This window comes from Triturus cristatus, chromosome 9, assembly GCF_964204655.1.
Source record: "Triturus cristatus chromosome 9, aTriCri1.1, whole genome shotgun sequence".
In the NCBI taxonomy this organism is placed as follows: domain Eukaryota; kingdom Metazoa; phylum Chordata; class Amphibia; order Caudata; family Salamandridae; genus Triturus; species Triturus cristatus.
The window spans coordinates 1,054,254,536-1,054,280,080 of record NC_140592.1 but is presented as its reverse complement, the minus strand read 5'-3'; the positions used below and the strand labels follow the sequence as shown (position 1 = coordinate 1,054,280,080).

Sequence of the window (25,545 nt, the reverse complement as noted above, 5' to 3'; positions counted from 1 at the left end):
GGCACCTTAGACCCTCACGGATGAATGGCCGCACTGTATCAACCCCTGGGGCCCGGCCTTGACATGCTGGGTGCCCTGGACTCCACCCAGGGCACCCAGTCAACACCGTTTTTGGACCGTGGGGGAGCCTGAATACCCCCATGGTACTTGCCGGCTCCCCTCAGTGGGAGCCAGCATTGGTCTCGCACACAGGAAGCTGCTAAACATGCAGCTCTCTTTGTGTGAGAGCAATAGTTTAGTCTGTTTTCCTGCCCGTTTGACAGCGGGCAGAGAAACAGACAAAAACTGCGCACCCAGCAAGCAGAAGCAATTTGACAGATCCCGTTCACTGGGAGCAGAGTTAGTGTTTGCTCAGACGCCAAGTCAGAGCAAAGAGCTATGTCCTTGGGCGGACAATCAAGGACATAACAGGAGCTGGCACTGTGGGTGGTGGTCCCCAGGGCCATTAATGGCTCCAGCATTATGGCCATGGAGGGGGGCTGCAAGGCCTCCCACCCCCCCCCCCCACCCCCCTCTCATCTATTTTATTTGCTGGCCCCGGTAAGGTGTTGGTCCTTGGGGCGTGAGGGTGCATGTGGCCCCCCACTAATTATTGGTTTTAAGCCCAGAGGAGGTGGGGGTCCCCGGGGCTCTTCAGTGCCCATGGAGGTGTTCTGCGTAGCCCCCTCCAATATTTTAAATAAAGCCCTGGGGAGGTGGTGGTCTCCAGGGCTCAAAAGAGCCTATGGAGTAGGATCTGCTCGGCCTTCCTCCCATTTTATAATAAAGCCCCAGATAGGTGGTGGTCTCCAGTCGTAAAAAGAGCCCTGGAGGGAGGATTGGTATGCCCCACCTTTTTTCTTTTTCATGCCTACAACCTTCAGGACCTGTCCCACCTGGGGGCTGACACAAAAACCAGCGCAGGAGACAGTGCTTGTGCTTTTTTTTCTATTGCGCCACGAATTCGCTGATCCACCTGCAATTTTGCAGCAAACTTGCAAAAAAATAAATAATGTGGTCCCTGTTAGACCCCACCACCACACCTAAGGGGTCAGGGTATTCCTACCCTGCCCCTTTTTCTTTATTTTTAACTTTTTTGGTGAAGTGTTGACAGCCAATCTGATTTCAGCATGGAGTCTGTAGGATCCGCAACCCTAGATATACAAATTTGTGTTTTTTGTTTAATATTTCTAAAACTACTGAACGGGTTTACACCAAATCACAAAAAAGGCCTATTTCTGGACCAAGAGCTAGCTTACTTCCAAATGTGGTGTAATTCCGTCCAGCATTTTGCACTGCAGTCGTGTTCAAAATCCCTATGGGAAATAACATGGGGAAAACGCGTTTCTCAGGTCCCTGCTTGACGGATCACCCCATAACTTTCCAGACAGCAGCTGAAGTGAGCATCAAACTTTTTGAGAAAATTCCGGGAAGATTTGTCAAACGGCGCCAAAGATATAGGCAAGTCAAAAAAACTATTTTGCTATGGAAACTAGGTCCTAACTATAGCTGAATGTATAACGGCATTCCGCATGCGGTTTTCTTGCATGCCTTAGGAACTCCGTCATTTGAACGAATGCGTCTTTATCACACATTTGTTCTGCACACAAGTCGTTTTAACAACTTGCCTTAGAGGGGCGCTGGATATTGGAATAGTTTAATTTACTATTCCAACTCTTGTTTGCACAACAGTAGGGAAGGTGTTGGACTTTAAATACAACACCACTCCACCATTGCGCCCCCCTAAAGCAAGTCGTTGTAACAACTTGCATGCAGAACAAATGCGTGCTCAAGACACATTCATTCTGTTGCCGGCGCTGTGAAGGTACATCATGATTCCGGCTTTGTCCTAAAGGACGTTTCCCCTATAGCTACCTACTAGCAACCGCCAGTAGATAATGTATATGTGTGTATATATATATATATATATATATATATATCTCGAAACACGTCAGGGCTACCGTCGAATGCTTTTAATTGTTGGAAAGTGAAGCTGTTTGTACCATTAATAAAAGCCGTTTGTTGGGGAATGGCTGTCCTTTGTTAGAGTGCGGCTTACTTTATGGACCATCCCCACTGAGCTTGATGATAAAGCGGCCGTCCTGCCACTGAGCCTGCACCACTCCCGAAGAGGGGGGCCACGGAGCGCTTGAATGATGGGCTCGAGAAGTGGGGCTAAGGATGTGGATTAGGACAGCAACGCTTTCCAGGGCTCATGGGAGAGCCTTGAATCTGCATACATTGACAAAGCGCTTCCATCTATGGGTAAAATTACGGACTTCACCGACCAGAAAGCAACGCATTACTCATTTAGAGGTGTCCAATCAGGGCATGCGATATCGCTAGTTAAGGGAGGAGAAGATGAACAGGCGCTTTCAGACTGTTTCCACCCTTTGATAAAGAGGACATCTCGAAACGCGTCAGGGCTACAGTCGAATGCCTTCAATTGTTGGAAAGTGAAGCTGTTCGTACCATTAATAAAAGCCGTTTGTTGGGAAATGGCTGTCCTTTGTTCGAGTGCAGCTTACTTTATGGACCATCCCCACTGAGCTAGATATATAGATATATAAAAATAACAAGAATCCCAGCCTTTTTCTCCAACGGAAAAGAGCACACGGGCACAAACTCCTCTTCAATTGTTGTGCATAGTTTATTACAACTCACTCCATGCCATGATGCGTTTCGGTCACCTCACGTGACCTTGATCACGTGTATATATATATATTCACTGAAAAAACCATAGGTTTCACACACGTTATAGTTAGGAATTAGCATTTAAAAAACCTTGCAAATTCACTGAAAAAACCATAGGTTTCACACATGTTATAGTTAGCGGAAATTTTACTGATAAAAAACCAATGAAATTCCCCCGTTATAGTTAGTGCAGGCAACTATAACTCACGCGACCGCAATCCTCTGCTGATGCTAATACTGTATTTAGACACTTATTTGCCCATGTCTTCTTCCATACATTTTTAGCTATACATATATTACAAATATTTTTTTTTCATAAAGACACATATGTCATCAGCAGAAGATTGCGGTCGCGTGAGTTATAGTTGCCTGCACTAACTATAACGGAGGAATTTCATTGGTTTTTTATCAGTAAAATTTCCGCTAACTATAACATGTGTGAAACCTATGGTTTTTTCAGTGAATTTGCAAGGTTTTTTAAATGCTAATTCCTAACTATAACGTGTGTGAAACCTATGGTTTTTTCAGTGAATTTGTACGGTTTTTTAAATGCTAAGTTACTTTACGCCATTCGTGGCGTGCGCGCCCACTTAACGCAGTTCGTTCCGTGCGCGCACCGTGCGCTTCGCGCACCGTGCGCGCACAGTGAGCTTCGCGCACCGTGCGCGCACAGTGAGCACGCGGTGTGCTTCGCGCACCGCGCGCCCACTTTACGCAGTTAGTGCCGTGCACGCACGGTGGGCACGCGGTGCGCTACGCGCACCGCGTGCCCACGTTACGCTAGATGGGCCATGTACGCACGATGCGCTTCGCGCACCGTGCGCACATGGAGGACATATGATGCACTTCGTTTTGAATCGGCGAAATTAGCGAAAAAATAAAAATTCCGTTTTTGGCCTTGGGGGATCTTTGGGGACTCCCTCAACATTGCTATGTGTGTGGGAGCTGTCTAAACAGCCCCTTTACATGTTTTTGTGCTTTAGATTTTAAACATCACTCTCAGTGCGAAAGAGAAAATGGCGGCCGCCGCTTCCTGGTTTCAGCCGATTCGAATGTTTACTAAGATCTAAGAGCCAATCAGAATCGCGCTCGCGCACGCCACAGTACGCGTACGGTAAGCGTACCGTAAGCGCACCGTAAGCTGGCTCAGATATATATATTGATTTAAAGGCTATTTTCTCCGATTCTATTGAACAGATTTACACCAAACCTACAAAAGGCACTTCCTTGACCTGAGGACTACCTCTCTGCCAAATTTCTAGTAATTCTGTTCAGCCGTTCGGGCTGTAGCCCTGTCTAAAGGTCCTATGGAAAAATGCATGGGAAAAACGCGTTTTGGGACCCCCCTTTTATCTCAGCCCCCGCTTGACGAATCCCCCCGAGACTTTCAGGGAAGGAGTGGAGCGTAGCGCCCCACCTATTTTGAAAAATTTGCGAGGATTCGTCGACCGGCGCCAAAGTTATTCAAAATAGAATGTTGCGGATTTCCTATGGAAACGTGGTCCTAACTATAACTACCTACTGGCGACCGCCAGTAGGTAATATATATATATATATATATATATATATATATATATAATGTGTGTGTACACAAACACATACATATGTGTGTATATATACATATATATTTATATACACACACACGTATGTATTATATTAATTATATTACAGATTTTGCTGGTCAGTACTTCATATTTAATGGTAGTCAATGAGGTTCATATATTTTTAAAGACCACACTTACTATTTGTAATAAAAACGGTGTGTTATCTGCTATGCACAAATATTCCTGCATTGCTTCTTCTGTTCTCTTGTTTAGTTTTCCATTGTGTGCATTATTGATATGAGTTCACAGGAATTAAATATTCTTCTTCAATGCAGGAATGTCAAGTTTAGATACTCCAGCTGCTAGGCGAGTAAATTCTGCAAAAAACCGACCACGGCCTAAAAGTGCTAGTGCTGGTTCTAAAAAGAGTCGGAATCGCAAGTCCGGAGTTGGTAGCGCAGCAGCAATGGCTGGCGCCATGGCGGGGGCAGCAGCAGCTTCTGCAGCAGCCTATGCAGCATACGGGTACAATGTTTCAAAAGGTATGGATTTTATAAATTATTTAGACTGTGTAAATTCGCTAAATAAGTGTCTATCATGCCTTGGCTCAATATTCAGTGATTGGTCAAGGAAGCGAGAGGAGATAGTGTTTTGCTTCTGAGTTTAGCATTCATGCTTCTGAGTATTTTATTTTTTTATTTACCAATTAATTTTCCAAATATTATGACGCATGTGTGCTCCACCCAAACTAAATGACTACATCATTACACCTTTTTTCTTTTACCTTTCGTTCATGCTTTACAGCATCGGCATTTTGACAGTGCTGTGCAACGTGAAATAAAGCCATCGTCAGATCCAATAGGGACCTACTAGCTTTCCCAAAGCTTTCTAACAACTGTTAAGGCAGCATCCAAGAAAATGTGTGCTTGAATCTCAGCTGGAGGTATCGGTCTCTTTGAGGAGTGCAATTATTTAATTTGCATGAACTATTGTTTATATTACTGGTGCATAATTAATAAGAAAATGAGATCACGCTTTCAAAAAAACAACCAGCTTTCGAACATACTTCCTGCATGCAAAGGCATAAGGAGCGCGATGTGGCAGGTCATGATAACGAGTGTGCCCCAGTGCAGGACCAAGCACTGACAATTTCACTAGGTCTTCCTTCTAAATGAAGGTGCCTCTTAAGTGTTTGATGGGTTTAGGCACTCGATAAATCATTATGCAAGCACTCTGTCACTCATCATTGCACTCATGCATCCTTTCATCCAGCCACTGATTCATTCTTGCATTTACCTACTTACACAACTACCATAAAACACAAGCACAAACTCATCAACACATGCATGGCAGGAATATGCCTGTAGTAACAAATGAAATTAAGAGTTGCAACTGGTGGCCGTCTTGCAATGGTATTGTACACAGTGTATTGTTGTTTTAAAGTTCCAATATAGCCGCCACACTTAGAACTAAATTGCTGGCCTTCTGGGAGTGGTAAACCAATGATACATTACATTCCTTCATGGTTGCCTGGTTAGGGGCCTGGCCTAGTTTAGAGTCAGTGGTCACACAGGATGAGACGCCCCGCAGTTGAAATGAGCGACAAGCAAACAGCTGTTGGCTCTCTCTGAGGAGCTGTGGTATTGCTGTGATGTGCTAACAAAATGAAAATAATAAGAGTAGGAGGCAAGAAATGAAGTTGAACTAATCAAAAGAGAAAAGTTAAAGTTAAAATGACTGGCCCACCAACCCTGGCATTAAAGCAACTCATTTTCAGACTGCGATTTAAAGTGACTCAAACAGACCAATGGCAGAACAAGGCTGAACCAAAGCCTTCTGTGTATATGTATGTGTGTGTTAAAGTGCAAGCTTTTACCCTTTGGGTTTGTCAAAGGGGTTAATCAGCACCAAAGCACATGCCTACAAATGAAATGTGAGATTTCATGTAACAAAACACGTCTGTAGGCTGTCACACGGTGCTATAAAACTCCACCATCAAAGACATTTTGACTTTAACATATGTTTCATAATAAATGAATCCGTTCTATTGTCTTTGTCAGACTTTTCTTAATAATCAGATTAGAACCTATGGCATCTGACAACTTTTCATTGGTTTTCCCCCGTAACCAACTTAGGCCTACTGTATTAGGCGTAAGCTTTACCACAATGTTAAAATCAGGCAGACAGTCAAAAACATACACATATGTACTCAATTACAGTTTGCAAAGCAAAATAATCTCTCTCCTAAGAGGATGTAACAAAGACTATTAAAGGGAAAATCTTCTATCCACATTGTTTGTCATGGAGTAACCAACAGCAAAACCCTTACTATGGTAATCAGTGGCATTACATGTACGAAATACCTCTCTACAGGGTTAATACAGAGTGATAGCAATCTACTCTTAAATGCTTATTGACTTAAACTCAGGCTTTTCACAACAAATATTTAAAGTCAACTGCCTTTATCGTACCTATTTTATACTAAACGGATTGATCCCATATTCTTAATCACTTGCTAGCCACCATAATCAACTCAGTCCTGCTTTATTGAGCATGTGCTTTTCAGTAAGGTGAAAATTGTAATGCAAACCCTCTTTCAGTGAAGCATCCAACGTCTGCCCAATCAAATGCTGTACTGAAAGACAACAACATGTAGGTGAAGCCTAAGCCCCTCTCAGTTGTACTTCTGAAAGCTTTTTTTTTGTTGATCACATAATGTCTTGCGACAGCTGCGCTTTCAAGCCAGACCTAAAATGTTGTGGCATGAATGTACACTTATTCTTGTCGCAGGGGGAGCCGGCACGAGGACCTGCTCAATAGGGTCGCGCTGCAGCCTCCATTGAGTAGGCCCTGTGGGGAGGGTGGGGCGCTGGGTGGTGGGAGGAGAGAAAAGGTGGGAAGAGGGAAGAAACGAGCAGAAAAGGGCAAAACCATCCCTTCTGCTACAGGGACCTCTTGTCAATAGCTTCAAGTAGATTTATAATCTTAACATTCTGGGTGTTACTCAAGACTAGAGCTTTTCACGAACCCTGGAAAGTTACTTGCATTAGGGAAAATAGATTCAACATTGATCAATCTTGAGCAAAGTCAGAAACATTTCCCAGGGAGTTAATCTTATACTCATAGTTGGATTGTCTGTTTGCTTGTTTGTTTTTATCAGTCCCCCTCATATGACCAACTGTGGATTCTTGTAACTCCTTGTGTTCAGTGAAAGAGATACATTCACACTGCAGATTACCTACTGCTTCAATCAGCACTGTACCCACCCCCAACTCCCTTTATAGGCATTAGGGATGATGAACATCTAGGGGGTCTTGCCTCAGAAACCCCCTTTTGGGTCTCCTTCAAGTTTGAGAGACTTGACAAGTCAATCCCCCCAAGATCTTAGCCAAAACAAGATACATAACTTTGATAATTCTCATTTATCCTCTTATTCCTTAGTGGGATGGCAAAAACAAGTTTGTCCAATGCAAAATCGTCTCCCACCAATTGAATTTCCTCTGGACACATAAGAGTGGAGATTCAGAAAAGAGGGGGATTGCACCCCCTAACACCACGTCCATTCCTTCCTATGATGTTTGACTCATCTAATTTTTTTGCAGTAATATGTCCAGTTTCATTTTCAACATCCATTTCACTTTTGACCAAGATGATCTCCTCCGCATTTTCATTTGGGCCAGATCTTGAACTTTGGCTTCTAAATTTAAAATGTTTTGCAGCAAAATCCTGCAGGGAAGAGGGTAAATCCGCAACCAGCCTAATTGCTTTCTGCCTTCAACTCAAAGACTGAGGCTTCTTTGCTTCTATGAGGGAAGCACCAGAGAGAAGAATAGACATAGTAGGATCAGGCGAATGATTACTTACTGGGAGACCCAGGGCCATTTGCAACTCCGGGTCCGTCCTTGGAATTGGTGAACTCTTTAAGTGGCCTCTAGTTGATGTAGGCAGGGAGCCATTGCTAGGCCTCCCTTGAGGGCTTGCCTGTACCCTCACGGCATTGGTCAGCTCCCCCTCTTGCTGGCTTATAATGGTGCTTATCAATAACCCCCCCTCCCCTACCAGTGAAGGAGGATCGAGAACTTGGATTTGAAATGACGCTCCCTCCTTGCTCTTGAATAATAGTGGGGATCACGAAGACTTCGGAGGTAAGGGGGACTGGCTCCGTGGATCCCTACAGTGCTCTTGACAGTTCCTGGGCGCTCTCTGACAACACTTTGGTCCCCCCTACGCTGACCAGAGCAATCAGACCCATTTCCCTTTCCTCTTGATCTCAATATAAGCTCTGCCATAGTAACTATAATGGTCAAATATCACGGACTAAGATTTGCCAAGGACAACAGCTTTCCACATTAACTGTTTTTCCTGACAATTCCAATGGTTCCAACACCTACCTGTTGCCTAAGATGGTAGCTGGTAGCGCCGCCAGTCAGTGCGCTAGTTCAACCCTGGTAGAAGTAAAATCCCTTGGGGAAGCAGCACTGGTAGATAACAGCATTACCAGCAACGATGCCTGGACCAGCAATCTCTAGGGTAGTAGATCCAAAGTCCAAAGTAGGAGGAGGGAAATACAGGCAGTGTCCCGCAAGCAGAAGTCACACCTGTACCTCCGCACGGCATGCTACCAGCACTGTAGTGCCTAAAGCGCCCCCCCATACCACCAACACAAGGTTTGAGGAACTCCTTATAGAGAAATCTTTATAGGGATGCAGTAGGAGAGAGGGAGTGCACTACACCAGGAGCACGAGGCGTCAGTGGGGGATCTCTGCGAGGGCGAAGAACAAAGGAGACCACCGGGGCACCCCCCGTGCCGCTCGCCACCCTCCAGTCCACTGACCGCCTCAAGTGACCACAACTCACCGCCGCCTTGCTCCACCTCTTCCGTCAATGCATCAGCGCGTCTCAGTGCTCCGTGCATCCTCTCCTCCTCTCCAATGAATGCCTTTTTGATAAACTGGTCCGGGAGATTTTCTCTACATGTTTCCCCCACTTCCATTGATTCCTGCCGTGATCAACCAACTATGTAGGTCCAAGACCAGAATTATTCCAATAGAACCGGAATGACCTCACCGATTTTGGTTCCCAGTCCTGTTACACCTCTCAGAACTGCCAAAACTGAGGTTGCCATACAGAGTGATCTCCTATACAAGTTCATAGGGCCGATTTTTCTATCCCAACCTGCCTTTGCTGAGATTGACAGCATGGCTGCTGAATTCCTCCAGTATGGACATTTAGGTTTCTCGCAGGACTTTATGGACATTTTGAAAGAGTGCAAGAGGTTATCAACCAGAAAATCCTATACATTTAAATGGAAACGGTTCTGCTTGTGCTGTGCCCAAAATGGTCATCATCCGATTTTGGGTCAAGAAAATGTAATCTTTCATTATCTCTTGTATTTAGTGAGATCTGGTATACAGTTTTCATCTATAGAAGTACACCTTGCAACGGTTGACTGGTCCTTCATGGAGGAAACCCTGTCGGCTTTGGAAAGTTTTGGGAGAGGAGCTCAGCTCTCGCAATAAACGCGGACAGCCCAAGCAGCATCACGCGCTGAGCTCCTCTCCCATGACTTTCCAAATTTGAACTGGGAGTGACTTTAACTAAACATATTGTCAGCAACTCGTTAAGTGCAACTTATACAGCTGACCCTGCCCTTCAAGTTTACTCACACGTGATATTCTCACGCACGTACCTTCAGCGAATTAATTTGGGTGAACTCGTCTACCCTCAGCTGTTTTCTGAAGCCCTCAATTGCTCTTCCTTTTGCTACGAATGATTGCATCAATCATTATATGTCCTGATGATGATCTTGAACAGTTGAGATCGAAACGCCGTTGACCCTTTACAACAAAAAACTCTTCCTATTCTATAAAGTTGTTTGAGGAGTTTTACACTATTGTTGTCAATGCGATGCCGTTATTTTAAACTTCACCATCACTCTGCACGTCACGCCTCTTTCACTTAATATGTGAGCACCTGAATTCTATTGTTGTGGAAATAAATGTTTCACATGAACTGACTTATGTCCCTATGTACATTATTAATTTGTTTGCTCCTTTAAAGTAACTAATCTTCAACTCTCTAATCATAAGTGCTCTCCTTAGGATCACTTTATTATTGGACCTTTTGGCCACACCCGAACCATTGTTTTTTTACCGCATATTTCACCCCAGGTTCACGTATTGGGGTACCCTTGTTTTTCTTAAAACTTGGCAATGGGTTTTGGGCCGCGATTCTGTCCTTTTCTAAGGATCCTCTATTCTGGTCCTCAAGCCCAGGTGTACATTAATGGCATCTTGGCCCATGATTTTCCTATCAAGCGAGGCACTCAATCTGGCTGCCCCTTGTCCCCGCTGTTGTTTGCCCTGATTATGTTACCTTTGGCAACATGGGTGAGATGCGACGCGCAGGTATGGGGTTTCGATTGGGGTCTTGCGACGGAAGACTGCATCGACCTCTACGCGGACAACATCCTGTTATTCATGTCCCGCCCAGATGAAACAGGGCCCAGGGTCCTTCAGATCCTGCCGCTTTTCAGTGATGCATCGGGATAACGTGTCAATTAGACCAAGTCCCTGCTGGTCCCACTACAGGAAGACCGTTGTGATGAGTCATGGTAGTCCCAAATCCCAATTCGCCGGATCATCTTCCAGTATCAGGATGCACATTTCCATAGGGTCTCACATGGAGCCTGATCCTGTGCCCTGTGATGCGCAAGGTTCACGAAGACAATCGGTTACGGCCCTCCCAGTAAGCACTTTGCTCTTGCCCTGGTCTCCTCGAGGATAGATTAATTTAATGTAATCTACCTCAAGTCCAATAGGTCAACTCTTGCAAAGCTGCAATTGGTGCAGAATGCAATGGCAAGGCTCATGCTGGACATTCCAGAGTGGCATTCGGTGTCAAAAATACTCCGAGACCTACATTGGCTCCCAGTAGAGAAACATGTCTAGTTTTAAGACCTTATGTACGATGCATAAAGCACTCTATGTGGAAAACGCAGCAAATATTAAAGCTATTTTCAAATGGTATGTACCTGCTAGAAATCTCTGCTCTGCTCAGCTCACCAAAAATGGATAATAATCTATAGTGCCCGGAGATGAAATGGTGAGGCAGAGCTTTCTCAGTTGCAGTGGCAAGGCTCTGGCATTCTCTTCCACGTCATCTTACCAACCTGTATATGCATCTCCCTTTTAGACAAGACTTAAAAACCTGGCTGTTTACCTTATAAGATAGGCACAGTATAATCTGAAGTACTCCTCTGTAAAACTGTGCGTTTGTCAGACAAAATAAATGTCAGGATTGTGCCAGACTTTGTTTCCCGCACACCCTCAGGATTCTTTGGCCCTCATCCCCGCTAGCCCACAGTGTACCATCTATAACACTAACTCTACGGGGTAACAAATGCATATGCAACCTTAGAACATGACAACACTGATCCCACAAGGAAATCGTGATAGCAGATCAAGAAGTGCTCAACAAGGCATTTCAATATTTATTGAAGCACTGTGACTCTTGCATAAAGTACGTGCACTGCGATAATCAATAGAATGGAACAGAATAGCGTGATTAACATTTTAAGAACAGTGAAAACGATGAACATTTCTACCATTGTGCTAAAGCAGTGAATTTATGCTGGCATATAAGTACTGTGTATAGGGTACTCCTACCTAGCGCTCCCTAAACTAGTCTTGCCAAAGGTGGGTTATCTGCCAAATCCCTTGCCGGGTGGTTTAATTCCCTATTACCTGCAGGTAAGTGTCATCAGGCTGTCCGGCTCGTGTAGGTAAGCAGGAATAAGCTGAGATGGAATTCCAACGTGAAGTGGCCTCGCAGTGTCAGTTGAGTGTTAACAAGGAAGTGGTTCTCTATATATAATAAACGATACCCATGTGGCCATGTTTCAACCCTTGTCAGGCCGCAATTGTTTATTCCAGTTGCATAGCGTCATCGCCTACCGGACAATAACATAAATAAGAACTGTGCAGTGAACTTTACCTCTTGTACTGAATGTTCAAGGTGTCATTATAGTGTGCCTACGAAATGGAAATGTAAGCAATGCAGATTCAGAGAATGTTATCCTGCATGGTCACGCACGCAAACGTATGTCAAAAGTAATTGTGTTGAAAAGAGAAGGCAACTTAAGAAATGTGAGCATGCAAGTGGTGATATTTCTAACCAGACCTATCTTAACCACGTGACTCTATTAGGTCACTATGTGGCTTTGCAACACTACAGCGCCTAGAAGCCCATGGGCCTTTGTGCGCTTTATAAATTCTTTTTCATTTATTTTCATGAAGCACTATTGTCTCTGGACAGTTCGCCGAGAGGAGCATTTTGCCCGCTCGGCCCTGAAAGATTTTCTGGTTTGAGTCCATTCACAGACCTACTTTCACATAGCTACTGCTTTGGTATCTATTTAAAAGGTGAGGAATCTGCAGCTTGAAATCTGATAGATTTCTTGCTGCAGATTCCTCACTTTAGAATTATTCCCACACTGATGTCAGTTCTTTTCTTTCTGCACAAGTCAGCGCAGATTCGTAGAGAGGTACTCAGTCATTTTTACTGACCTTTTTTCAACCTTTTGTTGATGTTTTTTGAGATCTTTCTTCTGGTGTGGCAGGGATGTCAACTAGAAAAGCTGGCTTCAAGCCCTGCAGTGCCCGTCACTGACAAATGTTGGTGACAGACCAGCTTGTTTGCCTCTGGTGCCTGGAATGTGACCAAAACATGAAGAGCTGCGTTGACTGCCGCGCCATGCATCCCAAGGCCTTGAGGTAGTGGTCTCTGAAGCTCTTTGCAGCTCATTTTGAGATGCTGCAACAGTCTCAATCTTGGTCGAGAGAAAGGTCCTGGATTCAGTCGCGGAGCCATCGATCTTCATCGAAGTCGTCGAGGCGTTTGGGTAAATCCCTCAAAAAGTTAGAAGTCGAAGAGGTCTTCGACTTCACCCTGTCCGTCGAAGTCACCCGACAATAGAGCAATGTCATTTAAGGTTTGGCTTCGCAGTTGAGCATGTGCCTGGGCCGGCCACCGTTTCCCAGAGTTTCGAGGAGCCAATGTGACCCGTGCCCAACTCAGCTAATTTTATGAGGCTACGCACCTCATATTTGGTTGGTCCATTCCTGCTGGCATGCCTTTGGGCCCACGGGTTCGGGGAAGCCCCTACTGGGTCCTCACCGGTGGGTCTGTCTCTGTCACCAGACCTGCACCTTGGATCCATGGACGGATCCAGACCAGCACCTGGCGTACCACCTCGACCTTCTGCGCTGCCGTTCCCCATGTCGGTGCGTCAACCCCATTCTCATCCCCAACTCCAACACAAAGCCAGAGGGGCATCGCATGACTCGTACTCCTGCGCCAACTTCAGCCTTACCCTCGAGAGCGGAACCTGAGCCCTATTCCTAAGGGCTAGGACTTGGGGAGGAATGGAAGGGGCCACTGGACCCTGCAAAATGCCAGCTCCTTGACTCCAATATGGACTGATGTTGAGGAATTGGACGTCAGTGGACTGGACACCTCCCCAGATACTGACATTGACTGTTCTCCTACCGTGGCTATGGAGGAGGGAGCTTCTTTTGCTACGGTGGCGAGAAGAGCGGGCGAGGTCCTGGACCTTAGCTTGCCCTCCATGGCAGTCAAGACTAACATCTTGACCGAAGTGCTTCAGCTGGGAATGATCCCTTCAGAACTGCTTCTCCTTTTTAATGAAGCCCTTATGGACGTCCTGCTTGGTATCTGCTCCAAGCCCAGCACAGGACAATTGCCCGCCACCATCCCCCCACCCCAGGGGATGCCAATTTCTCACGCAACCCCCTACACCGGAGAGCTTAGTGGTCCAAGCCTCCACTTCCTGAGAAAACTCTGGCACATTCCCTTCCACTCCACCGAAGAGGGGCTCCAAGTGGCTGGACACCTTAGGTAAGAGAATGTTTTCTTCCACCAGCCTGGTACTGTGGTCCATGAACACTGCATGCTTTTTGGGCCGTTACTCCCATGCATTGTGGGATTCGGTTGCAGAGGTGTTTCCCATGATCCGGAAGAAGGCCTGGGCCATACTTTCCCAAGCTATGGCTGACGGGAGATGGTGGAGTCATATGTTCATAGGGAGGGGCCATAGTACGGAGACAGCTTTGCTCAAGGCAACCGAAGAGATCCGGAAGGCTTTAGACCAAGGAAAAGGTGCAGCCCTTATTCTGCTAGGTCTCTCTGCGGCGTTTGACACTGTCAGTCATAAATTATTACTAAGTTGTTGAACTACCTGCGGAGTCACTGGTCAAGCATGGAACCTATTAAAATCCTACTTAGCGGATCGGGAACAAGTAGTAAAGCTAGAGAATTATATTTCCCTCTCCTTCTCCCTGCCATGTGGAGTCCCACAGAGATCTTCATTGAGCCCTACTCTTTTTAACATTTATGTTTCCCCATTAGCAGACCTGATAAGAAGTTTCAGATTTTCACTAACATCCTACGCTGACGACACTCAAATTATCATCTCCATTGGGAAAAATGATGCTAGCATTGGAAACAGATTTCAGAACTGCATGACAGATGCCCACGATTGGATGGACAGCAACTGCCTTAGGCGGAATCCAAAAAAAAAAGAGGTTCTAATTTTTGGATCAAAACAATCTTTGGGGGGTCCGTCAGCTTGGCCAACCATTATGGGGCCAACCCCCCTTCCAGTGGAAAATGCTCAACCTTGGAGTGGTCATTGATACTAAACTTGATTTTACTGATCATGTAAATAAACTTACTTCCTCCACAGTTAACATCCTTAGAATAATTTAAAAAGTTCTGCCTTTCATACCAGCTAATCTGCAAAAAACATTAGTTACTTTGCTAATCCTATCCAAATTAGATTATTGCAACAGTTTGCTTTTGACCACCCATAAGTATAACATAAATAAACTTCAGGTCTTGCAAAACGCTGCGGCTAGACTTTTGTTGAAAACTCCCAAATTCTGTTCAGGATCACAAGATATGAAAAAGCTGCACTGGATTCCTGTTAAACAAAGAATCGCCATTAAGGTGTTGTGTTCAACCTATAAGGCAGTCCATAATCTTGGTCCGGACTTTCTGATTCAGAGTTATAAACAGTATTTTAGTTAGATAGGGAAAAAGGATCAATGACACGTTGTCAACAATTGAAGAAGATTAGCATTACCCAGCTCACTTTTTATAGTCAATTTTTGTAGTCAAAACCTTTTCATCATTTAATTAGAAGATACCATTATTTAATGAAAAGGGTAATATGAGGTAAGTCCCTATTGTGAGCATTTATGACTAGTCCGTTTATACAAATGTGAGGCATCGATAAAGTTACATCCCATGCAAGATGTTGACATTACCCTCAAGACGGACTGTGACCTGTTAAAAGATGGCGGCAGTGTCGAACATCCCAAGCCTAAAATATTAAGATGTTCGCCAATACCCTCGGTGAATAATGTGACATCTCATAGTTAGGTCCCAACTTGACCGTTTCGATATGGCCTGAAATCAGGTCCGTACTAGAAATTTGGGACAATGTTGTTTTTTTAAAAATTCTTTTTATTGCAGTGTGCTCAGCAAGCAGTACATCAGAACAGTGTTAACAGCGGATTTCCCATCCGTATAATCCACATACAGTAAACATTCGAACAGTTATTGATTGGCAGAGTCATCAGTAACATCCGTTTCTTTTGACTTACCATCTCTACAAACCCCGATAAGATTTCTGGTCCCGCATATGTCTTCTCATTCCCTTGGACACCCCCGGCTCTGGTATATCATGTGTTCCACTTGCCAGCACCAGTCCGAGTCTGTTTTCCACTCTGCCACCTTCGGTGGGGCCGTCACTCCCCAGCTCTTTACTATATTCTGTTTTGCTACCACTGCGGCCAGCGTCAACCACTGTCTCATGTATCTAGAACCATTTAGACTCAACAGGTACCTCTTCCCCTACCACTGTGGCCATTATCCTCCCCACTTCGAGCCAATATGATTGTATCACTGGACACTCCCATAACAGATGGTAGAAGGTCCCTTCTAGACCACACCCGCTCTTAACCAGCGTGTCTCCAACACGCCCCAATCGATGTAGTACAGATCTGGCATAATATACACGGTGTAGAATCTTTGTTGATCAGTGAGAACCTGGAGCGTATCACCACCTCCCTTGGGCTTTGTCCTCGTCACTGAGTGGGCACAGATCACCCTCCCATGCTGTCTTTAGTGGACCCAATAAGTCTGGCGAGTTATTCACTATTTTCTTATAAACTTATGATATTGCTTTCTCAAGCAGTAGGTCGGTCAACAGCCTGTCCTCTAAGGGTGATGCTTCCTCCAGACCTTCCCCTTCACGGATACGACCCCAGAGGGCATGGCCCAAATGCAGGTATTTCAGCCACTCCCCCTTTCCCATCTCATATTCAAGGTGTAGAATAACAAATCTCCGCCCTCTCCGCATGTTATCTAGGCTCTCCAGGCCCAGCAGCTCCCATTTACTTAACTCACATAGCTCACTCACTTTGCTGAGTACATCGGTGTCTCTGTGTGGCATCATCTTCATTAACTTCCCTTCCCAATCCAAGTATTTTGTTGCTACTTGCCACACCAGCGTCCCTGTCTGTGTGTGTACTGGTAACTACCTTCTTTTTATACAATAGTGGGCGTAAACCCACTATCCCCCTTGACCACTCTAGCCACCGTGTATGCCGGCTCTGTTCGGTCACCACATACCCACCCATTTACCGTAACCAGTTGGAAGACCCAGTAGTAGATTCTGATATCCGGCAGCTCCGGCACCCGTCTTAGATCCTCTGCTGAAGTATACGTAGCACTATGCATGGCACCCCATCGCTCCATAGCAGAGATTGTAGCTCAACATCCACCTACTAAAAGAAGGTTGGCGGGATCACATAGGGTGTATGCTGCAGAGCATACAGTAGACACGGGAGGGTCCTCATTTTAAAAATAGACACCCTGCCCATAAGAGTAAGTGGTAAGGTCCGCCAGCGTTTGTCATCCATAGTGAACCTGTCCAGTTGGGATCCCAAGTTACGTTGGTAGAACTCCCGGGGGTCCTTTGTCACGTAGATCCCAAAGTATTTTAAGCTCCGATACTCAATCGGCACCCTACATTGGGACGTCAAATCACGGATCCCCCCACCCCCGCCAAAAGAAAGAGCAGGGATTTATCACAGTTGATGCAGTACCCTGAATAGTCTCCATAGATACGGAAGATCTGCAGTATCCTATTGATGGACTGTCTCGGTCTTTTAATGTGTAGTAAGATATCATCCCCATAAAAGGAGATGCGTTCATTACATTCTTCTCCCACATGCGTTCCCCAGATCAATGGGTCTTGCGTCACCCAAGCCGCTAGAGGCTCCAGGGCCAATGCAAATAAGATCGGGGATAGAAGGTTCCCCTGCCATGATCCCTTCTGGAGAGAGAACACCCAGGACACTGTGGCGTTAACCCTCACCCTGGCCAATGGCTGCTGATAAAGAAGTTTCACCCATCCGATGAAATTAAACCCGAAGCCAAAGCGGCACTACACAGCGAAGAGGTAGTTCCACTCTACACTATCAATGGCCATCCTGATATCCAGGGACAGGAGGGCACCGTGTCTGGCAAGTTCGGTTCAGTAACATGAAGGACTACAAACAACCTATGCAAGTTCAACTTAGATCCCCTATGCAGCATAAATCCGGACTCTCACAGAAGGGGGCCCCTGAATCTGATAGTTGGTATAGGGAGCAGGGGAAACACAACAATTATTAATACGACAAACAGGCACTCTCTGCCCAAAACCTATTTAAATTGGTGCTAACAAGTCACCATAGTATAAAACTTAGTCCCAACAGCCAGAGGACCCTCCATATCATGATGTATGCAGTTTGGTAAAAAAATATTCTATATTTATTTTTCAATTGACCGTATACAAAAAGGTAACAAGCATTGGCATAGCCAATAGGTCTCGCTTTTGGGACCTTATAAGTATTTAGTTATGCAGCACGATATCCTTGGTGCAACAACATTAACTGTTGCATGGTTAAACACTTATAAGGCCCCAAAAGCGAGACCTATTGTCATAGCCAATAGGTCTCGCCTTTGGGACCTTATAAGTGTTTAGCCAGAGCTATTGGCTTCCCCAATGTCTTTAAGGAATTGTGTAGAGGAGTGAGGCTGCTGTGCAGCATGTTGAAAAGTTACCTGTGTGCATCGTGGTAGCATGTAGAAGTGGGGCATTAACAATGGAAAGGAAATCGATTATTAGAGAATGTTGAAATGAGGAGCACTGGGCTCGACCTAAAAACTGGGAGCAAGTCACAGAATTAAACAATAGTGGAATTATTGACCTTAGTGTCAGACTCCAACGCAGGTCATAAGTCAGGTGACGGTCAATTACTTGGTTTTTTGAGTGGCTCCGCCATCCTTACATTAATATTTACATTGAAATGTTAAGAACACAACAGCCAGTTTGATTCCCCAAAAAGCAATGCATAGCTGCAGGTTTTGGAATGTCTTTCAGAACAGAGTAAGCCATCTATGAAAATAGTTGAACATCCTTGAGCAACAAGACAGGGCTGAAAGAAGAAAGTTTGTACGAACTGCACAACTCTACTTATTACCAAATGGAGTATAGCCGGTGAACATCCCTAGTTACTGCCCGTAACGCTCCATCAGTACCCTAGCCTGCAGCTGAGCACTGGGTCAATTGAAAGGCAATAAGTACCGTTATTGGCCACAGAGCCAGTCAATAATGCTAGATAATGTAAACATACCTACTAAAAAATACAAACTTAAAGCACTGATCATTGCCTCACCTTCTGACTAAGCAACTAAGCCATGCTTGTTCCCCAAAGCTTGTTGGCGATTAGTTACTTGTATTTTATCATAAGTTAACAATTTGTCAAGAGACTCAAAATAAAAATATCAAACAGAAAAGGACAGCCTTTTCATGGTAATCAGTCCTTTCTATACGGTGTATATCGCTGGGAAGCCAGGTTATTTTTAACATTCCATTTAAATCATTTAAATAAAATGCAAGGAATTTATTGGCAAATACCACTCTGATTCTAAGTATTTCAAAACACAAGTGCACCTCAGAGTAGTACATGTCATGTCAAATTGCCTGAAGCAAAACGGCATAAACAAGAGTTTTATAGCCGGTGAAGAATGGGTTATCAAGTATGTTTGGGGTTTCAAACTCTGATGTGTTGACAACTGTCCAAGCGATCTGAAAGAAACACGTTAGTTAGATTCCTCACCTTAGAATATCCCCAGGCGTCAGACTGGATCCGGAAGATTTTTCGTCAGCAATACCCCTTGCGCGTCGCTAGGCGTCTGCGGCTCCGCGTCCGTCGTCGTGCGCCGGAATGACGTCGTCGGAGTACTTAGACGCCGCCCTCGCGCGCTGACGTCAGTTCTTCTATTTTCCGCGCCAGTAAGCGCAGATCCGGGAGAGCTACCCCTTTTAGTCTTTTTTTACTAAGTTTTTTGATCCTTTTTGATCTTGTCTCGACTCCGGTGCCGGTAGGATGCCTGGTTTCAAAGCCTGTGCTGACTGTAACCGCTTGATGTCGGTTACGGATCATCACCGCCGGTGCCTTTACTGTTTGGGCCTCGACCACGAAGCGGAGTCGTGTTCGGACTGCAAGGCCCTGACCTCGAAGGCTAGACGGGAGCGGTCCCGTAAGCTCCTCGAGCTTCGCCACTCGGCTCCGCGCCCCTCTCGATCCCGGTCCAGGAGGAGGTCCAAGGATTGGCCGCGGAGCCGCAGCCGACGTCATCATCGCTCGTCTGGCTCCAAGTCTTCGGGTAAGTCGAAGCACTCCAAGAAGTCCAAGAGGCGACACCCCTCGCCGGTCGCGCGACTCGGCCGAGGGTCAGGATGGTTCCACCCCCGCGGCTCCAGCGGAGCCGCAGGCGCCGTGCAAGTCCCCATACCCGCCGGTCCCTGGGACTGACGCGACGCCGGCGGAAGTCAGTGCCTTCCTCTCGGCCATGAGGAGCCTGGCTCCGCCGTCGACGCCCGCTGGCGCGCCTTCGGGCCCCGCGGACCCGACTGGGCAACCTTGCATGCCGGCGGCTCCGGCCCCGTTGCCGGCTCCGGCCCCGACGCCGCAGGTTCCCGAGGGACTCGTCCCCGAGTCCCCGCCGACGCCGGTCGACCTCGTCACGCCTCCTCCGCCGGTGTCGACACCGGTTCCACCTCCGACGCCGGCTCCGCTCGGCGTCGAGCCCCAGTTCAGCCCCGCTCCGGATCCGGCGCCGTTACGGCGTCGATGGACGCCGCGTACGGCGCCGTTAGAGACACATTATGTCTATCGTCCGGCTCCGATCCTTCCTCCTGTTTACCAGGAATCGGATGATGGGGGCGACTGGGAGGGGTCCGAGGATCCTATGGCCGTTCAGGCTCAGCTGTCACAGGACTGGGCAGATGAACTGGGGGAGGCCAGTGGTCTGGATACCTCACCAGACACTGGATTCATCTCTCCTCCGACTGTGGCTTCGGAGGAGGGTGCTGCTTTCTCTGTGGTGCTGCGCAAGGCGGCCGCAGCCCTTGGGCTCGAGCTGCCTGCCGTGGCTGTGAGGACTAACGTCCTCACTGAGGTGCTTCAGTCTGCAGCAAGCTCCACTGAGCCTCTGCTGCAATTCAATGAGGCCCTCATTGACGTTCTGCAGGGCACCTGGTCCAAGCCCTCCACAGTTCCTCCTGTGGACAGGAACGTCGCCAGGCGCCACCGCCCTGCTCCGGGCTACCCCAGTTTTCTGTCCCAACACCCCACCCCCGAGAGCCTGGTTATCCAGGCTTCTACCTCCCAATCCTCCTTCCCGACCGCTCCGCCGGACCGGGATTCCAAGAGACTGGAACAGTTTGGCAAAAAGCTGTTCTCTTCCCTTAGTTTGGGTCTGCAGTCCTTGAACACCGCCTGTCTTTTGGACCGTTATTCCCACTCTCTGTGGGATACGGTGGAGGACGTGCTGCCCCTGTGCCCGGAGGAGGCCCAGACACGACTTACCCAGGCTCTGGCCGATGGGAGGGATGCGGCACGTCATGCAATCCGATGTGGGCTTGACACTACGGATTCGCTGGGTTGGGCGATTTCTACCACGGTGGCGCTTAGACGTCACGCCTGGCTGCGGTCCACGTCCTTTTCGGGGGATGTCCAGAGCACTCTCATGGACATGCCCTTTGATGGCACTTTTTGGTGAGAAAGCGGACAGTGCGCTGAATCGCTTTAAGGACTCCCGGGCTACGGCCAAGTCCTTGGGCCTCTCGGCCCCGCGGTCGCAAACTTCCGCCTTCCGCCCCTTTCGTGGCCAAGGAAGGGGTGCCTCCTCACGTCCGCCTAGCCACCAGCCGCAGAACCAACCTGCGCGCGGTCGCAGACGTGGTTTCCGCCGAGGCGGTTCTGGAGGACAACGTGGTCTGCCCACATCCACCCCGGCAGCATCCGCCTCCAAGCCTTCCTAGTCCGAGCTTTCCGGCCCATTCCTCGCCAGTGGGCGGCAGAGTTCGCCATCACCTGCTCCACTGGCGTACCGTCACTTCGGACAGGTGGGTGCTGCAAATCGTCCGAAGGGGCTACTCCCTCCCCTTCGAGACGATCCCTCCAGCCATGCCACCGCAGCACCACCGTATCTCGGAGGATCATTTGCATCTTCTGCGAGAGGAAGTTTCGGCCCTCTTGGCCAAAGAGGCCGTCGAGCGCGTTCCGAGCCCAGAAGTAGGTCGTGGTTGTTATTCTCACTACTTTCTGGTTCCAAAGAAGGGCAAAGGGGGCCTACGCCCTATCTTGGACCTCAGGAACGTCAATGCCTTCCTCCGGAAGGAACGGTTCAAAATGTTGACTTTGGTTCAGGTTCTAGCTGCCCTTGACCCTGGCGACTGGATGGTAGCGTTGGACTTGCAGGACGCATATTTCCACATCCCCGTCCTGCCGGCCCACCGGCGTTACCTGCGGTTCACGTGGGTCAGGAGCAATTTCAGTTCACCGTGCTCCCCTTCGGCCTCACCAGTGCCCCTCGGGTGTTCACGAAAGTGATGGCGGTGGTCGCAGCTCATCTGCGCAGATCAGGGGTTCCAGTCTTCCCCTATCTCGACGACTGGTTGTTGAAGGCGGGCTCGCCCCAGGCAGTCGTCTCCCACCTCCAGACTACGGCGGATCTCCTGCATTTGCTGGGGTTTTCCATTAACGTGCCGAAGTCACACCTGAGTCCCTCTCAGAAGCTCCTCTTCATCGGAGCGGTTCTCGATTCGGCGCAGTTCCGGGTTTATCCGCCGGAGCAGCGGGTCTGGGATACTCAGGCCCTGATTCCCATCTTTCGGCCTCTATCCTGGGTTTCGGTCAGGCTAGTGTTGCGGCTTCTGGGGCTGATGGCCTCCTGCATCCTACTAGTGCATCACGCCAGGCGGCGCATGCGGGCTCTGCAGTGGGACCTGAAGTTTCAGTGGGCCCAGCATCACGGCAACCTGTCCGACCATGTCTTGATCTCGGAGGGCACTGCACAGCAGTTGCAGTGGTGGCTCACGAATCGCGATTGGGTCACGGGCAAGAGCCTCTCCCTTCCCCAACCGGAGCATGTCGTAGTGACGGATGCGTCCCTCCTGGGATGGGGTGGCCATATGGGAGAGGCGGAGATCAGAGGCCTCTGGTCTCCGGCGGAGTCTCGCCTCCACATCAACCTGTTGGAGTTGAGAGCGATCCGATTTGCACTGAAAGCCTTCCTTCCCTCTGTCAGGGGAAGTGTTGTGCAGGTGTTCACGGACAACACCACCATGTGGTATTGCAACAAACAGGGCGGGGTGGGGTCGTGGACCCTTTGTCAGGAGGCTCTGCGCCTCTGGACGTGGCTGGAACACCAGGGCGTCACCCTAGTGGTTCAACATCTGGCGGGCTCTCTGAACGCCAGAGCAGACGATCTCAGCCGCCGGTGCATGATGGATCACGAATGGCGTCTGAACTCAGAGGTGGCGCAAGGTCTCTTTCAGCAGTGGGGAGAGCCTTGGTTAGATCTATTCGCCACCAAAGAGAACGCGCAATGTCAGCAGTTCTGCGCGTTGGAATTTCCAAGGCGGCACTCGCTCGGCGACGCTTTTCGTCACGAGTGGAGTTGCGGTCTGTTGTACGCCTTTCCGCCTATACCACTTCTGCCCAGAGTGCTGAAGAAGATCAGGCACGGCCGGGCCCAAGTCATCTTGGTGGCTCCGGATTGGGCACGAAGGTACTGGTATCCCGAGCTACTCAGTATGTTGACCGATCCTCCGATACGTCTGCCCCTTCGGGAGGATCTTCTGTCGCAGCAGCAGGGGACGGTCCTCCACCCGAACCTGTCCAGCCTCCACCTCCATGCGTGGAGATTGAGCGGCGGCAGTTGATGCCATTTGACTTGCCTCCTGAAGTCTGTGATATCATTCTGGCAGCCAGGCGTCCCTCCACAAATACGGTATACGCCTGCCGGTGGAACAAATTTGTGGCATGGTGCACAGCAAAGGCTGTGGATCCCCTTTCCGCCCCTCTTTCTGAGGTTCTCCTCTTTCTTTTTTCTTTGGCCCGGCAGGGCTCCGCCCTGGGCACCTTGAAAGGTTATCTTGCTGCCCTCACTGCCTTCTTACGGCTTCCTGATCAGTCTTCTCTTTTCAAGTCCCCTGTGGTTCAACGCTTTCTTAAAGGCATTACTCACACGTTCCCTCCTGTTCCTTTCGTAATGCCTCAGTGGGACTTGAATCTTGTTCTCACATTTCTGATGTGCGCTCCCTTTGAGCCTCTTCACAATTGTCCTCTTCGTCTTCTGACGCTTAAGACTGCTTTCCTGGTAGTCATCACCTCGGCTAGACGGGTGAGTGAGCTCCAGGCTCTATCGTCCAAGCCTCCTTTTCTATCTGTTCAAGGTTGTCCTTCGGCCTCGTCCTTCCTTTCTACCGAAAGTGGTGACTCCCTTTCATCTTGGGCAATCTGTCACCTTGCCCACCTTCTTTCCGCATCCTTCCAAAGAGGAAGAGAGGCTCCACCGTCTGGACCCAAAACGTGCGCTCTCCTTTTATTTGGACCGCACAAAACAGTTCCGGGTGGACGACCAACTTTTTGTTGGATACGTGGGTGCTAAGAAGGGAAAAGCTGTGCACAAACGGACCATCTCCCGGTGGGTCGTTTTGTGCATCAAAATCTGTTACTCCTTGGCGAAAAAGGACCCTCCTGTTGGGCTGCGCGCTCATTCCACTCGGGCTACAGCGGCTACTACTGCTTTGGGACGGGGAGTCCCGTTGCAGGACATCTGTCAGGCGGCTACGTGGGTTTCGCTACACACGTTTGCCAGGCATTATTGCCTAGACAGCCAAGTCCGGAGGGATGGCTTCTTTGGCCGTTCTGTCCTCCAGGACTTTCTGGTGTGATCTTGGTTCGCAGACCCACCACCGGGGATGGTATTGCTTGGGTATCTATTCTAAGGTGAGGAATCTAACTAACGTGTTTCTTTCAGATGAACAAGTTACTTACCTTCGGTAACGATGTATCTGTAAGAAACATTAGTTAGTTAGATTCCTCACCGACCCACCCATCCTCCCCGTTCTGCGAACTGACATCTAGGGTTAAGGCTATCCCTTTCAGGGCCCTAGAATTTTTTGGCACCAGTGTCGGTATCTTGCATGGCTCTGCGTTCCTGGCGCGGAAGGCTATGTACAAGAACTGACGTCAGCGCGCGAGGGCGGCGTCTAAGTACTCCGACGTCATTCCGGTGCACGACGCCGACGACGGACGCGGAGCCGCAGATGACGCCTAGCGACGCGCAAGGGGTATTGCTGACGAAAAATCTTCCGGATCCAGTCTGACGCCTGGGGATATTCTAAGGTGAGGAATCTAACTAACTAATGTTTCTTACAGATACATCGTTACCGAAGGTAAGTAACTTGTTCTTTTGTCTCTATGCAAATGAGTTCTTGTCCTGCAGTGATGACTATGACTTTGCTGAGGAACTGCTTATTATAAGCTGCTCTTTCCATGGGACTTGCCCAAGCTTCTTTAAAGCCAAGAGCTTCTATTGCAACCCTATGTGTGTCCCCAAGCTGCAATTTAAAAAAAAAAAAAAAATCGTCATCTGCGCTTCTATTTCCAGCCAGCATAGATTATTTAGGGAGACCCTCGCTGAAGCACGGAATGGTCAGCAGAAAGAGGGGCCTTCCGTCACTCACAGTGTGTTAGCTAATGGCTGACGTGGGCTTACCTGTTGCCCCATGTTGTATGCTGCATTGGGCTTAAGAAAAATGTTCATGACAATAACAAAAACAATGGAGGTAAAGGGCTGGCTGAAATAAGTACACGCCACATATAACTTTAGTCAA

The 25,545-nt window shown here is 48.0% G+C and overlaps 1 protein-coding gene across 2 annotated transcripts in view; it reads left to right on the top strand.

The window, feature by feature from the left end:
- Nucleotides 1-25,545, top strand: part of INO80 (INO80 complex ATPase subunit) — a 670,892-nt gene that overhangs the window by 605,752 nt on the left and 39,595 nt on the right. For both annotated transcript variants that reach the window (XM_085626921.1, XM_085626922.1), the window contains exon 35: nucleotides 4,553-4,759. In XM_085626921.1, coding sequence (XP_085483047.1) covers nucleotides 4,553-4,759 — 207 coding nt within the window. The remainder of the gene's footprint in view (nucleotides 1-4,552; nucleotides 4,760-25,545) is intronic.